General features: G+C 48.2%; 2 protein-coding genes across 3 annotated transcripts in view; both read right to left on the reverse strand.

Moving 5' to 3' along the window:
• Positions 1 to 2,904: 2,904 nt before the first annotated feature.
• Positions 2,905 to 5,956, reverse strand: LOC129010101 (uncharacterized). The gene has a single exon (XM_054443890.2). It carries the CDS (start codon positions 5,725 to 5,727, stop codon positions 4,834 to 4,836), a length of 894 nt encoding a protein of 297 aa, XP_054299865.1. The 5' UTR covers positions 5,728 to 5,956; the 3' UTR covers positions 2,905 to 4,833.
• Positions 5,957 to 6,519: 563 nt separating this feature from the next.
• Positions 6,520 to 15,091, reverse strand: part of ANAPC7 (anaphase promoting complex subunit 7) — a 29,232-nt gene continuing 20,660 nt past the window's right edge. The window contains exons 8-11 of one of the 2 annotated variants that reach the window (XM_054443887.2): positions 14,845 to 15,041; positions 10,442 to 10,666; positions 9,105 to 9,255; positions 6,520 to 7,375 (exon numbers count right to left, since the gene is read on the reverse strand). In XM_054443887.2, coding sequence (XP_054299862.1) covers positions 7,186 to 7,375; positions 9,105 to 9,255; positions 10,442 to 10,666; positions 14,845 to 15,041 — 763 coding nt within the window. In that variant the 3' untranslated portion in view covers positions 6,520 to 7,185. The remainder of the gene's footprint in view (positions 7,376 to 9,104; positions 9,256 to 10,441; positions 10,667 to 14,844; positions 15,042 to 15,091) is intronic. The other variant, XM_054443888.2, reaches the window with a different exon arrangement.

The raw sequence follows: 15,091 nt of genomic DNA on the forward strand, positions 1-15,091 counted from the left end.
AACACCCCAACTGCAGAGCCAGGCAAGGGGGAGGGACCCCAAATCCCACAGCCAGGAGAAAGCTAAGGGGGAGGCCTGAGAGGACCGCAGAGAGCACAAGCTCCTAGCTCCAGCAAGAGGAAGAGGGGTAGACGCTCAGAGACTGCAGAGCTCCTGGTTTGCCCCTAACCTGAAGCCCAGGGAGGGGCTCCCTGGGTAGACAGGGAGGCTGCTGGGCCAACCTGGGCATATGTGTTTGCCACGCGGAGAGGACAAGCCAGCCAGGCCCCTTGAAAGTTCCAAAAAAGATTATACTCTCACTCCAAAATCCCCCTGCTAAGAATTTACCCAAAGAAGGAAAAAAAATAGCACAAAGGAGGTCACCAGAGGGTTGTTTATAAAGAGAGAGACACTGGAAGATTTAAGTGGCCAGCGAGAGCTGTGTCGTGACGTGCTGTCCTTGCCAGACTGTCTGCAGCCTTTAGACACAGCAAGGCTGAGGCCCGCAGCAACAGACGGTAAGGCAGGCTTAGTGCAGCTGTTTTCTCTGGAACAGAATATATGATACAATTGCAGAGAGATCCGTTAAGACCATACTGAAACTGCAGGGCAGGAGGCTCTGGACAGACGAAAAACAGCTAATATGTCCATCTGAGACTCAGTGCACTCATCTGTGAAAGCACTCAATTCTACCTCTCCAACTTCAGGGGGTGTGAGGCTGAGATGTGGTAATGCAGGCAAGGGCCGTGCCTCGTGTCCTGTCTCAGAGGAGCACTCACAAAATAGCAGCTGGGGCCGGGCACCATGGCTCACATCTGTAATCCTAGCACTTTGGGAGGCCAAGGCGGCCAGATCATGAGATCAGGAGTTCGAGACCACCCTGACCAATATGGTGAAACCCTGTCTCTACTAAAAATACAAAAATTAGGCGGGTGTGGTGGCCCATGCCTATAATCCCAGCTACTCGGGAGGCTGAGGTTCAATTGCTTGAACCCGGGAGGTGGAGGTTGCAGTGAGCCGAGATAGCACCACTGCACTCCAGCCTGGGCAACAGAGACTCCAACTCAAAAAAAAAAAGAAAAGAAAAAGAATAGAAATAGCAGCTAGGGGCCAGGTGCGATGGCTCACACTTGAAATCCCAGTGCTTTGGGAGGCCAAGGCAGGCGGATCACCTGAGGTGAGGAGTTTGAGACCAGCCCAGCCAACGTGGTGAAACCCTGTCTCTAGTAAAAATACAAAAATTAGCCAGGCGCAGTGGCACATGCCTGTAATCCCAGCTATTCAGGAGGCTAAGGCAGGAAAATCACTTGAACCCAGGAGGCGGAGGTTGCAGTGAGCCAAGATTGTGCCACTGCACTCCAGCCCGGGCGACAGAGTAAGACTGTCTTAAGAAAAAAAAAAAAAAAAAAAGCCAGGTGCAGTGGTTCACGCCTGTAATCCCAGCACTTTGGGAGGCCAAGGCACGCGGATCACCTGAGGTCAGGAGTTCGTGACCAGCCTGACCAACATGGAGAAATCCCGTCTCTACTAAAAATACAAAATCAGCCGGGCATGGTGGCACATGCCTGTAATCATGTGCCAGACGGAGAGTGAAACTCCGTCTCAAAAAAAAGGAAGAAAGAAAAAAGAATAGCAGCTAAGGCAAATAAAAGCAAGGGAGTACTGATCAAATCTGAGGTTGGTAAAAACAATAAAAACCAAATGAAAGCACTTAATGATAGTGGTGCTGATGAGGGGCAGGCAAACAGGCACTCGCACCTGTTATTGTTGGAGGGTAATCGGGCAGCACCCATGAGACATGTCAATGCACACAATCTGAGACCCAGGAATTTCACTGCAAGGAACTTGACTTCCGCATATCCTTGTAATATTACGGCAAAATATGTTCATGACAGCACAGACTGAAATAATTATGTTCAAGACTGGAAAACAAGTGTCCACCAGTAGCAGAAGGGTTGTGGAAATTGTTCCTTCTGCAGAATGGATTCTGCAGTACTGATGATTAAAGGGTGCGCTGACGCTGCACGGAATGTCCCTATGCACAGCACGGCCTCGTATTTTCTTTTTTCATACGGGGTCTCTGTTGCCCCAGTTGAAGTGAAGCGGCACGATCTCGGTTCACTGCAACCTCCACCTCCTGGGTTCAAACGATTCTCCTGCCCCACCCTCTCAAGTAGCTGAAACTACAGGCGACCACCACCCATGCCTGGCTAATTTTTGTGTTTTTAGTAGAGACAGGGTTTCACCATGTTAGCCAGGATGGTCTCGATCTCCTGACCTCAGGTGACCCACCTGCCTTGGCCTCCCAAAGTGCTGGGATTACAGGCATGAGCCACTGTGCCTGGCAGAATATTTTTTATAATACATATAGTTAAGGAAAAGCACAAAACTATTTTTACAAAAGTAGAACCAGAAACTTATTTTGGGGAGAGACAATAAATTCAGTGGATTGGGAAGTAGATGTATTTCTAATTTTATGCCTTTCATGGTTTAATTTTTTTTTTTTTTTTTTTTTTTTGGAGAGGGTGTCACTGTGTTACCCAGGCTGGAGTACAGTGATGCAACCACAGCTCATTGCAACCTCCACCTTCTGGGCTCAAGCGATCCTCCCACCTCAGCCTCCTGAGTAGCTCCCGTGTGCATTGAAGCTGGGACCACAGGGACACACCACCATGCCCAGCTAATTTAAAAATTTTTTGTAGACATGGGGTCTATGTTGCCCAGGGTGACCTTGAACTCCTGAGCTCAAATGATCTGCCCACCTCGGCCTCCCAAAGTGCTGGGATTACAGATGTGAGCCACTGCACCTGGCCTGAATTTTTTAAACCATGTGTAATTTTATGTAACACATATATATTACAAATACACACCATATTTCACATAAATTAAGATGTGTTTACTGGGGTTATCCAGATGGCAGGCTTACAGGCCATTTCTTTTTTGTCATAAAACATACATGACATAAAATGTGCAACCATCCGCACCATATCCAGAACTTGTTAAACATTCTAAGCAGAAACTCTGTCCCTATTAGAAACTAAGTCATTCCTTCCCTCCAGCTCCTGGCAGCCTCTAATCTACTTTCTGTCTTTATGAATCTGACTGTGCCAGGTACACCTCAGATTCGTGGAGTCATACAGCATTTGTCCTTTTGTGATTGGCTTCTACCACTTAGAATAATGTCCTCAAAGTTCCTCCATGTTGTAGCATGTGTCACTTGCCTTTACAAGGCTGAGTAACATTCCATTGTACCGAAAGACGCACCTTGGTTTGTTTATCTACTCATCTAAGGACACATGGGTTGTTTCCACCTTTTGCTACTGTGGACAGTGCTGCGTGGACATGGATGTGCAATCTTTTGGCGTTCTGGCTTTCACTTCTTCGGGTGTACACCCGGAGGTGGAACGCTGGATCCTACGGTAGTAGTACTGTTTGAATTTCTGAATCGCCAGACTGTTCTCCACAGTGGTTGCGCCACCTTACATTCCCACCAGCAGTGCACAGTGGCACTGTTACTTTAAAATTCATGTTTTGTTTTCATGGCTGCCATGGAGGCTGCACTGAGGGCTTCTTGGTTTGTTCCTGACCTTGCTGGTGCTGTGTGCTGTGCTGCCAATGACCTTCCACAGCAATCTGGGAAAAACCCCACACCCTGGACCAGGCTGGTGGTGGCCCAGGTGCGGCAGGGGCAGGGATGCTGAGTTTGCCCAGGCCTGGAGGCGTCTAGACGGCAGACCTGCACTGCACCCCAAGAGGGGAGGTGGCAACTGAGGCCCCTCCTGCTGCCCTGGGGCAGGGAGGCTCCTGCAGAAAGTGGAAAACCTTAGTAAGGCACTTACCTCAACGGCCCCTCCCAGCGCAGGGCTTCCCGGTGACCTGGCCACAGCCGTGCCTGGAGGACAAGGTGAGGTGCATGTGGAGTCTGGACTCACTGTCATCAGCAGGGAACGCAGGCCTGAGCACAACCCCAGAGAGCTGCTCACGGGGACAGCTCACCTGAGCTCTGGGAAGCAGCTCCGCGCAGGCCCTGGCCTGCCACAGGTAAGCCAGTGTAGGGCTGGGAACGCAGGAAGCCACAGGTGAGGCCTTTGGAGGCCGGTTCCTTCCACCCACCGGCAGCTGCAAAGTTAACTCCCAAGGGCCCTCTGGGGTCAGGCCTGCAGCTGTTGGGAACTTTGAGCTCCCCTCTCACAGGTTTCTCAATACTTTTCCAGGGAACACCTGCATAGAATAGGAAGTCAGGGTGGGAAGTGAAAGCTGCAGACCACTGGGCCTGGGCCAGGCCTCTGGATTCCAATAAAAGTTTGGTGCTGGGCCTGGGAACCTGCATCGTGGAGATGCATGCTCTAGTTTGGGGATTGCAGATTTGGGCAAAAGCCGGCCTCATTTTTTGGAATTCAGAGGCAGGAGTGTGGCCCCCAAGCTGTGGCTGCAGGGAGAGCTCCTGCCATCAGCCATGAGTAGAGTACATACCTACCAGGTCCCTGGAGCCCAGCACGGGTTGAAAAGTGAAAAATGGGAGGTCCCGCTGAAGGGCAAGGCTCACCTCGACTCTAGAGCCTGCCTCCCTGCTTGGCTGAGGGTCCTTCAGAGACGAGAGGGCTCCAGAAGGGCAGAACCACCCCCAGCTCCCCAGGGAGGCCTGGCCAGCTGGCATTCCCCAGTGAGGATGTCGCAAAGGGTGACGTGCTGAAAGCTGCACGGACTCATTTAGTCCTCACCCCGGGAGGCAGCAGGGGCTGCACAGCTAACTGCCCCAGCAGCCCATGGGTTCTGAGGGGGAGAGGGGTCTTTTCAGACCCAGGTGGTCTCTGAACAATCTGGAAGGTGGAGAAATGACTGTTTAAAACACCCTCATACTGGCTGTGTGGGACTCCAGAACCCAGAAAGAACTTGTGGTGACTGGGCATTTGGGGGCTGTCCTTGGTCAGGTGCCTGGTCTCCTGGCAGGTGGCTGGGCAGGAGAGCCACAGGGCTGAGCAGCCTGGTTCTGCCCCTGCCTCCTGGAGCTCCCTGCCCTTGAGGTTTTGGGTTTGTGAAAGAGTGACAGTGGCAGTGCCAAGTGACAGCTTCAGCACTCTCTGAGCACCACTCCTTGATGTCGACCGAGTGTTTTCTCAATCCCGTGTGAGGTGGTTTCACAGCTTCAGCTGCCTCTTCCAACCTGGCTGTCACCCTGGGGCTGGAGCTGCAGGGAATGAGGATCTGTCCTGGGAGGTGCTGGGCTGGAGGAGCCTGGAGAGCACAGGGGCTCTCAGCAGGGCTGAGGGGCATACCAAAGAAGGGGACGGTGGGAGGGTGCCAGCTGAGGGCAATGCATGGGGCCTGGGCTGTGGGACCCTGATCCAGTGGATGTGAGTGTGGTGGTGAGCCTGCCATGCAGAGATGAGATTGCGCGGTGGGGCTGGGCTTCCTCCTGGAGTCCGGGTAAAGGCAAACAGGCATCGCCTCTCTCTCATCACAGTAATGACAGGTCATGGAGCTGAGGAAGCCCATGAAGTGAGGCTGCATCCTGGAGAGCATGCCTAGGCCAAGGGGCAGGCAGCTTCTTCTACTGGCCGCACACTCACCTGGTGTGACCCCAACTATCTGTGGGGCTTTATTTTTTTTTAAACAGTCTCTGTTGCCCAGGCTGGAGTGCAGTGCAGATCCTGGCTCACTGCAACCTCCACCTCCTGGGTTCAAGCAATTCTCCCGCCTCAGCCTCCTGTGTATTGAGTATCTGGGATTATAGGTGTGTACCACCATGCCCGGCTAATTTTTGTATTTTTAACAGAGCGGGGGTTTCACCATGTTGGCCAGGTTGGTCTCAAACTCCTGGCCTCAAGTGATCCACCCGCCTTGGCCTCCCAAAGTGCTGGGATTACAGGTGTGAGCACGCCCAGCCTTGTATGTCTCTTTAGAAGTGGCTCAGATCAAGTGATGTTGCGCAGGCTTTGGGTCTTAGACTGAAAGACTCAGAAACTTTTTGCCCATTTTAAATTGCAGTTATCAGATGTTCTGAGCTCGTTAACTACTGTACACTTATAGTTTTTACATTTTAGGATACGACTTTCTACTGACATCAAATTTATATTTTGCAGCACCTTGGACTAATTTTTGAATTTGGGATTAGCTGTGACACCCACCCCTCACCTCCGATTAATTGTATACTCAGAGCCATCGCAATTTAAGACACAAGGGAGAGGGTGTGGGAAGAAACTCCCAGCCCCAGAGCTCAGGGTGTGACACTCAGGCTGACCAGTGACAGACTGCTGGAACCAGACCCCAATCTCACAGCTGCAGCAAAAGAGCCAGGCAGACTCAGCTGAAATCTGGCCAAAGACTCTCAGGCTCCAGGGAAATTTACCTACCCAATATGCAAACAGATGAACCAGCTCAGGGTTCCTGAGCTTTCCAACCTTCCTGGCTCCCAACACTAGGGGAAGAAAGTCTATTTCTGGCAAATACTTCTGGGGCTGAATCAATGCATTCCGAATAAGACAAAAATACTAAGAGTCTATTTTAAAAAGGGCTTCCATTCTGATCACCCCAACACCATGACTGTACAAACCAGTTTTATTAGGGAACTGCCCCAGGTGCACCTCTGGTTCATGCTCTCATCACACCTGTTTCTCAGATCAGCCCAGGCTCAGAGGCAAGTTACTAGCTAAGCAAAGAGGAAAACTGTTCTGCAAAATAGCAACTGTCAGCTTAAGGCATTACTAACATTGTAGAAGGAAGCAAGATTTACTAGGGTCATCTGGATAGCCCAGGACAATGACTTCTGGGAACAGGAAGCTCCCTAGGGCCAGATCGTGCTGCCATCCAACTTGGGAGATGACACTATCGTGCTGGGATGGTGGGTAACTCCTTCAAACCCATCCATGTCACAGAACACTGTCTACTCCTTGAGCTTTTGGATTTAGAAATTAGTTATATAAAAAGTACTCTTGGCCCAGAAGCCCCAACATGTGTGTGGGTCTCGGGGCACTCCCTCAGTCCTCCCTGGCTGGAGCAGGGGAGGATGGAGATACATGGAAGGTTGGTCAGGCTCTGTTTTAGAAATGAAGTCACGACTAGGAATCGGGAGCGAGGGGGCAGAGACCCCTGCTGCAATCACATGCTGAATCATTGTCCTCCTGAGAGCAGGCTCCTACGGTTCCTTCAGTCCACGGAAGTGCTCAGAGCAGGGCAGGCCAGTGTGGCCATGGAGCTGCCGCCCCATCACTGCATGCCGAACCACTGCTCCTGGTCAGCCCACTGGGCCGCCTCACTGTCGCTGCCCTCCAGGTCCCCTTCTTCCCCACTCCCTTCCATGTCGTCCACATCCTCCTCCTGAGTGGCATCCGTGGGACTCTCCTCCTTCTCCATCTTCTGCATCCCCTCTAGAGACTTCTGGTCATTGGGGTCCAAACTAGGGGACAACAAAACAAAGGAGAGGCCTGAATCTCTGCCTTGCTCTTGCTGGCTGATTCGTCATCTCCCTGGCCCGGCAGTGAAATGACCACACAGTCCCAAAGAATGTGCTAAAGCCTTGCCTCTCCAAACAACTCAGGCTTCCAAGGCTGGGTTGAGGGAGTCCACCACCAGAAGTGCAAAAAGGAGTCTCTTCCTAATTTTTAGAGTTCTCAATTTGAGTTTTTCTCCACAAATTTCTTAAACTTTTTCATACCTATTACCCCTAGCATTCTGCTAGAGGCGGCTACCAGATAACACAAATGAAAAAGTGGCAAACAAACATTCCCAGGTAAATTCAAATGTAATTCCCAGGAAGTTGGGTTTTTGAGCTACAGGGTTACCAAAAATAGGAATTTCTCTGAGTATAGGTGTCCCATGTTCTTATGATGTAATTAAACATAGCAGCATTTCAGGAGCCAACCAAAAACATCACGCTGTACCATGGAACAGACTTGTAAACACCTAGGTCAGACCCCAGGACCCAAGGCTACCCCTACCCAAGCATTCACATTTAGCAGCTGAGTGTCAGTACATATGCCACCCCCACCCCCAAAGTTCAGAGCCTCTAGAACATTCATTTATTTGCCTCCTAAGCAATCTTTCCTCTTGCCTTGGTGACTATCACCCAAGCCAGCAGGCGTCCCACCCCTAGCAAACCCCACCTCTAATGGAAGTCTGATATTTTATTTTCTCACTTGCTTCTGGGATTCTAAAAAGCAGCTAAAACCCACGTTGGCACCGTTTCTACTGATATAAATGCAGACCGATCTGTAACATCTCCTCGTCTCCTGGTTGAAGCCTTCCACATCCTGTACTCTGAAGCTCTCACCCATACCCAGGGCTCCTGCCCTCTGGACTCCCACCTTCCCTTCTATAGACTACTATGAAAGCCCTTAGCACATGGTATGGTCAGTCTGCATGTCTGAGACTGACAGCTCCCGAAACATAGCATCTCCAGTCATCACTGAGATGCAAGTCACACAAGTGGTGCTCAACTGTGTGCTGAACAATTGAATGTGATCAGACTCTATTAAAGACAGCCCTTCACCATAACCTTACAGACACACAGACAATCCTCAAAGAAACCACTTCTGTATTAAACAGTAAGAATACTACTATTTATTTAGCATTTACTATGTACCAGGCACAGGGCTAAGAGCTTTACATGAAATAATCATTTAACCCTCATTCGATCATTTAATATCTAATAAGGTAGCTAGATATAGACAAGGAAATGTGTTAGTAACTTGCCCAAGATCACAGGTGGTGAAGGTAGTATTCAAAACTTCAGACCTCAAGTTCTTAACGACTACAGTAGATAGAAACATGGGAAAGTACTTACAATACTTTGATTTGAAAAAGAAGAATAAAAAATATATACTAGGTACAACCCTATAAAAATATGTTATGTGTGGGCAAGGACAGAAGATGAGCTATACAAATGAACACAGATGTTATAGTGGTGTGGGATGGTTATGAGTGAAACAGTTCTCTAATGTTGTTAATATATTTTAAGAAAAAATTTTTAGAAGTCATGAATTCACAAATAACTCTTCTACCATTACTATTATTATTCTGCTTTCAACTATGGACACAAAGTGTGTGTTTCCATAACTCCTGTGACGCAGCTCACTGCCTCCTCTACCCTCCTCAGTGGCTTTCCCCCAAGGGAGGCTAGTGCCTACCTTAGTGCTATACTATACTGGTCCATTGCCTCCTGATACTCATTGACAGCTACAAGGAAATCTCCTAGGATCCGATGCAGGACACAGTCACTCTGATTAGCCAGTGCGTTCCTCAGCAAAGCAATTCCATCTTCGTATTTCTGTTCCCTGCCTGGGGGAATAAAAAAGACCCTCACTTAAGTCACGTACAAAAAAATCACAACTACCATTCTGACAATCTCTTTGCAGACATCCTCAAGAGAACACTGGTACAACACAAAGCGAAGGCAAGCACACCTGAAGCCCTATTCAGTTAAGAAGTTTTCCATCCTGGCTAACACAGTGAAACCCTGTCTCTACTAAAAATACAAAAAGTTAGCCAGGCGTGGTGGCGGGCGCCTATAGTCCCAGCTACTCGGGAGGCCGAGGCAGGAGAATGGCCTGAACCCAGGAGGCGGAGCTTGCAGTGAGCCGAGATTGTGCCATTACACTCCAGCCTGGGCGACAGAGCGAGAGTCCGTCTCAAAAAAAAAAAAAAAAAAAAAAAAAGAAATTTACAGTTTGAGTTATGTTTTAAAATGGGCTCTTAACTTTAAAAAGCCAAACTGCTTTTATTTGCCAACTAGCCCAAATTCAATGAACCAAATTATGAGTTTATCATAAATCAGGACTGAAAAAAAAAAAAAACAGGGCCAAACGGGAAGTCATAAAATCATCCAGATAGCTCCATTCGAAATGGCTAAAATCAGTTAGTTATATTCAGCTCCAACTAATTCAGGACAACTCAAACCAGATAACAGTGAGCTGAGGCTGGGCGCAGTGGCTCACGCCTGTAATCCCACCACTTTGGGAGGCCGAGGCAGGTGGATCACGAGGTCAGGATTTCTAAACCGGCCTGGCCAATACGGTGAAACCGTCTCTACTTAAAAAAAAAAAAAAAAAAAAAAAAAAAAAAAAAATCAGCTGGGCGTGGTGGTGCATGCCTGTAGTCCCAGCTACTCAGGAGGCTGAGGCAGAAGAATCACTTGAACCCGGGAGGCGGAGGTTGCAGTGAGCTGAGATCACGCCACTGCACTCCAGCCTGGGTGACAGAGCGAGACGCCATCTCAAAAAAAAAAAAAAAAAAAAAAGTGAGCCGAACAGATACCAACCAATTATAGGTGGTTGGAGGCAAGCCAAGCAGGTCTAAGCCAGCTATACTTGGTTGGGCTAAATATAAACCAATCCAAGCAGGCTCAGACCTGCTGCAAAAGGCACACACCTGTCTGGTCATATGTAACTAGCCGGGACAAGGGGGTCCAACTGAGGTCGGGTTTTATAAAAATTAATGAATAGGGCAGAAAATAAGACACACTTACTAAGTAGTTCTGCTTTTTTCACCACAGCCTTAATGTAATCTGGCCTTTGGGTCAGGGCTTTATCTAATAATGTTTTGGCTTTCTCCTGTGTCACTGGGTCTTCAAGACAAACAGTGGCTAAAAGGGTAAGGGTCTGTGCATTTGCTCCCAGAGTTTTGTAAACGTTGTTAGCCATTACCATTGCTTCTCGAATACTGTTGGAGGCTAAGTAACATTCGATAAGACCTGAAAAAAGTAAAACACATGAAGACATTCAATGCCATTACCATTCCAACCCATGCTTCCACTCTGATAGCTCTCCAAATTGCTAACCTTCAAAGTTTCAGACAAAGGGCAGGCCAGGGGAAACTGATGGTGAGATTAGACTGGCAAGAGTGTTGATGGAATAGCTAAGAAGTGTTCTTCCCCAGAGCACTTGATGGATGTGGAAAAAGACTGCCTTCAAAGTTACCTTCAGTTTAGGGAAGGAAACAAGCACATGTAAGGAACCTGCAGCATGTGAGCACTCCATCTGACCGCTGGAAGAATAAATGAGACACTAAGATTAGTCTGTCATATGGCCAAGAGATCAAAGTAGTGAGAGATGATGTTCCCAACAAAACCCAAGGTTTTGCTGCCTCTTAACAAGCAGTTATTCTCCAGCTGCATTCGGTCACCTGTAGGGTTAGGTTTAAGATGGAAGACTCCTAGGGTCTTTATTTATTTATTTATTTTTTTGCGACGGAGTTTTGCTCTTGTTGCCCAGGCTGGAGTGCAATGGCGCCATCTCGGCTCACCGCAATCTCCGCCTCCCGGGTTCAAGCAATTCTCCTCCCTCAGCCTCCCGAGTAGCTGGGATTACAGGCATGCACCACCACACCCGGCTAGTTTTGTATTTTTAGTAGAGATGGGGTTTCTCCATGTTGGTCAGGCTGGTCTCGAACTCCTGACTCAGGTGATCCGCCCAGCTCAGCCTCCCAAAGTATCAGGATTACAGGCGTGAGCCACCGTGCCTGGCCTGGCTCCTAGAGTCTTAAAGTGAATTTCCAGTTTGACAAATAAAGGACTTATGTCAAGCAACCTAGGGAGAAAGACTCTTTTATTTGAAATGTAACAGCTGTCTCAAAAGGCACTTGCTGAGGGCTTCCCTAAACAAGATCAACAGTACTTATCAGATGCACCAGACAGACTGCAAATGGCAGCACTTGCCTCTTTCCACACCCACAGCGAGACGCCCTATGAGGAGGCCACCCTGAGAAGAGTCAACTCTCAACTATTCATGCCAATAAGTTGAGGAGAACAGAGGAATAACTTGTTGGCACAAGGCGTTCATCAAAACAAAAAAACAGCTTAAAACCCCAAACCCACACAATCCTTGGCAGATTTTCTCTGCATACTCCTCCACCCTAGCAGCATTTATAACATTCATGCACACCCTTCCACACACTATGGTTACTTAACCAGAAATTACCTAACTCTAACTCTTTTTTTTTTTTTTTTTGAAATGGAGTCTTGCTCTGTCACCCAGGCTGGAGGGCAGTGGTGACATCTCAGCTCACTGCAACCCATGTCTCCTGGGTTCAAGCGATTCTCCTGCCTCAGCCTCCCAAGTAGCTGGGACTACAGGGCGTGCGCCACCATGCCTGGCTAAATTTTTTTCTATTTTTAGTAGAGATAGTATTTCACCATGTTGGCTAGGCTGGTCTCGAACTCCTAAACTCAGGTGATCCACCCACCTCGGCCTCCCAAAGTGCTAGGATTACAGGCATGAGCCATCACACCCGGCCAATTACCTAACTCTTAAGGGCAACATGTTGGATTCCACATACAGTTGTTTGCAATTACTTACTGAATAGTTTTACTTCCCTGCTAAAGCCCTACTGGAACTTCAGAAGAAAACAGAATGCACTTGCCTAACCTAAACCTCTACCAGCAAAAGAAGGAAGCTCCAACTGGAAACTATAAGAAACATCAAAGGGTGTAGTCAGAGTTGCCCTGACCCAAATCTCCAAATGGCAGCTTAAGAAGCCTCACTGGCCAACTGGGAAACATCCGCTGTCCAAATATTATAGGACGGGCTATTCAACCGCATCCCTGAGCTCTGGTGAAATAGGCATGCAGTATAATGGAATTAACATGATAACAGCAGCTGGGAAGACAGGGAAGTTACAGTTTCAGGATCAAGAAGTTAATCTGAAATCAATGGTTGGTTTGCTGGAGCTTCTTTCAGAACAAAGACAATCCTCTTTCCCCCCAACAAATCCAGAGGCATAGCTCTCTGGCTATATAAGCAGATTTGTTCTCTTTCCCAACATCCAAATTTTATTTCTCAAATTTGAACTCATCTTCCTGTTAAGAACAAATCACTCCTAGACTCCTAGGTTTATTTTTAAATGCTTATAAAAATATGTTTTGGAGGAACTGCATCTTGTAAGATCTATTTTAATGTCTGTGACTGAGTCACCAAACGTTGCTGAAACTGGCACAGCTCCTTTGAACTCCCAGGGTCAATTCACATGAACTTAAAATATTACATAACAAAACAAAGTTGGATCCTGATTGTGCCCACTCTGGAGGTCACAATGAACAGACCCATTCCCACAGCCAACACTATCATATGGATGTGGAGTTATCCCACGAGTACTAACTCTGGCCCAAGGTAAGATGGCCACGAAAAAGAATAGCCCTAACAGGCCATGTACAGTGGTTCACGCCTGTAATCCGAGCACTTTAGGAGGTTGAACTGGGCAGATCACTTGAGCCCAGGAGTTTGGGACCAGCCTGGCTAACATGGCGAAACCCCATCTCTACTAAAAATACAAAAATGAGCTGGGTGTGGTGGTGTACGCCTGTAATCCCAGCTACTCAGGAGGCTGAAGCAGGAGAATCACTTAAATCCGGCAAGTGGAGTTTGCAGTGAGCTGAGATTGCACCACTGCACTCCAGGCTGGGCGACAGAGTGAGACTATCTCAAATAAAAATTAAAAAAATAGGCCGGTTGTGGTGGCTCATGCCTATAATCCCAGCACTTTAGGAGGCCAAGGCAGGCAGCTCACGAGGTCAGGAGTTCGAGACCAGCCTGGCCAAAATGGTGAAACTCCATCTCACTAAAAAATACAAAAATTAGCTGGGTGTGGTGGTGGGCGCCTGTAAACCCAGCTACTCAGGAGGCTGAGGCAGGAGAATGGTTTGAACCCGGAAGGTGGAGGTTGCAATGAGCCAAGATCATGCCATTGCACTCCAGCCTGGGGTGACAGGGGGAGACTCTGTCTCAAAAAAAAAAAACAAACCAAAAAACCCCAAAAAAAACAAAAAAAACAAAACCAGGGCCCAGGCACGGTGGCTCACGCCTGTAATCCCAGCACTATGGGAGGCCGAGGCAGGCGGATCACGAGGTCAGGAGATTGAGACCGTCCTGGCTAGCACAGTGAAACCTGGTCTCTACTAAAAATACAAAAAATTAGCCAGGTGTAATCCCAGCTACTGGGGAGGTTGAGGCAGGAGAATGGCATTAACCCGGGAGGTGGAGCTTGCAGTGAGCTGAGATCATGCCACTGCACTCCAGCCTGGGCAACAAAGTGAGACTCCGTCTCAAAAAAAAAAAAAAAAAAAAAGAGGAATAAGAGAAAAAAAATAGGCAAACTAAGTGATCTTGCATGGTGCCTGACACAGAGAGATTCATATTAATGAGTACGCCACACTGGACGGGTGCAAGGGGTGGGAGGACAAAAAAAAACCCCATCCCAACTATCCCCTCACCAAAAACCAGAAAAAAAAAAAAAGAATCAGAAAAAATGGATTCTGAAAGTATGAGGTGACAAATCCAGTGAAAGCCCTAAATAAATGTAAAATGCCTAATGCAGTGGTTCCCAAACCTGTCTGCACACTGGTAACACCTGGAGACCTCCAAAAATGTCGATGTCTATTCCCAATTCCGTATATTTCCATCTACACTGGAGAGACCCAACGTCAGGATATTGAAAAGCTTCCCCGGATGATGGGTTTTTTTTGTTGTTGTTTTTTTTAAATAGATGGAGTCTCGCTCTGTCGCCAGGCTGGAGTGCAGTGGCGCAATCTTGGCTCACTGCAACCTCCGCCTCCCAGGTTCAAGCGATTATCCTGCCTCAGCCTCCCAAGTAGCTGAAACTACAGGTGTGAGCCACCATGCCCAGCTAATTTTTGTATTTTTAGTAGAGACGGGGTTTCACCACGTTGGCCAGGATGGTCTCAATCTCTTGACCTCACGATCTGCCTGTCTCGGCCTCCCAAAGTGCTGAGATCACAGGTGTGAGCCACCACGCCCGGCCAGCTTCCCCAGATTATTCTAACAGAGTTTGGTAAGTGCTGGCCTAATGAAACCTTCCATCTGAGGGCTGCTGCCACACCCACGGATTCACACCATTCACCTATGTTTTCTATCTTACCTTCATAACAATCTAAGCGACAAGGTGCGAGCCGTATGGCCTCCCGAAAGTGGATTATTGCTTCTTGGACTCTGCCCATGTTCCTAAGTGCTGCTCCCTTAAGTAGCAAAGCTTGAACACTATTACTGTTCAGCTGAATGGCCTTGGCTCCTAAATAGAGGGCCCGGGAGTAGCGTTTGCTATAGAAGCTGTGACAGCTGGAGAAAAAAAAAACACAAAAACCCCAGAAGTTATCCAAGAGAAGACT

The sequence above is a fragment of the Pongo pygmaeus genome, chromosome 10 (genome assembly GCF_028885625.2).
Source record: "Pongo pygmaeus isolate AG05252 chromosome 10, NHGRI_mPonPyg2-v2.0_pri, whole genome shotgun sequence".
Taxonomy (NCBI): Eukaryota; Metazoa; Chordata; class Mammalia; order Primates; family Hominidae; genus Pongo; species Pongo pygmaeus.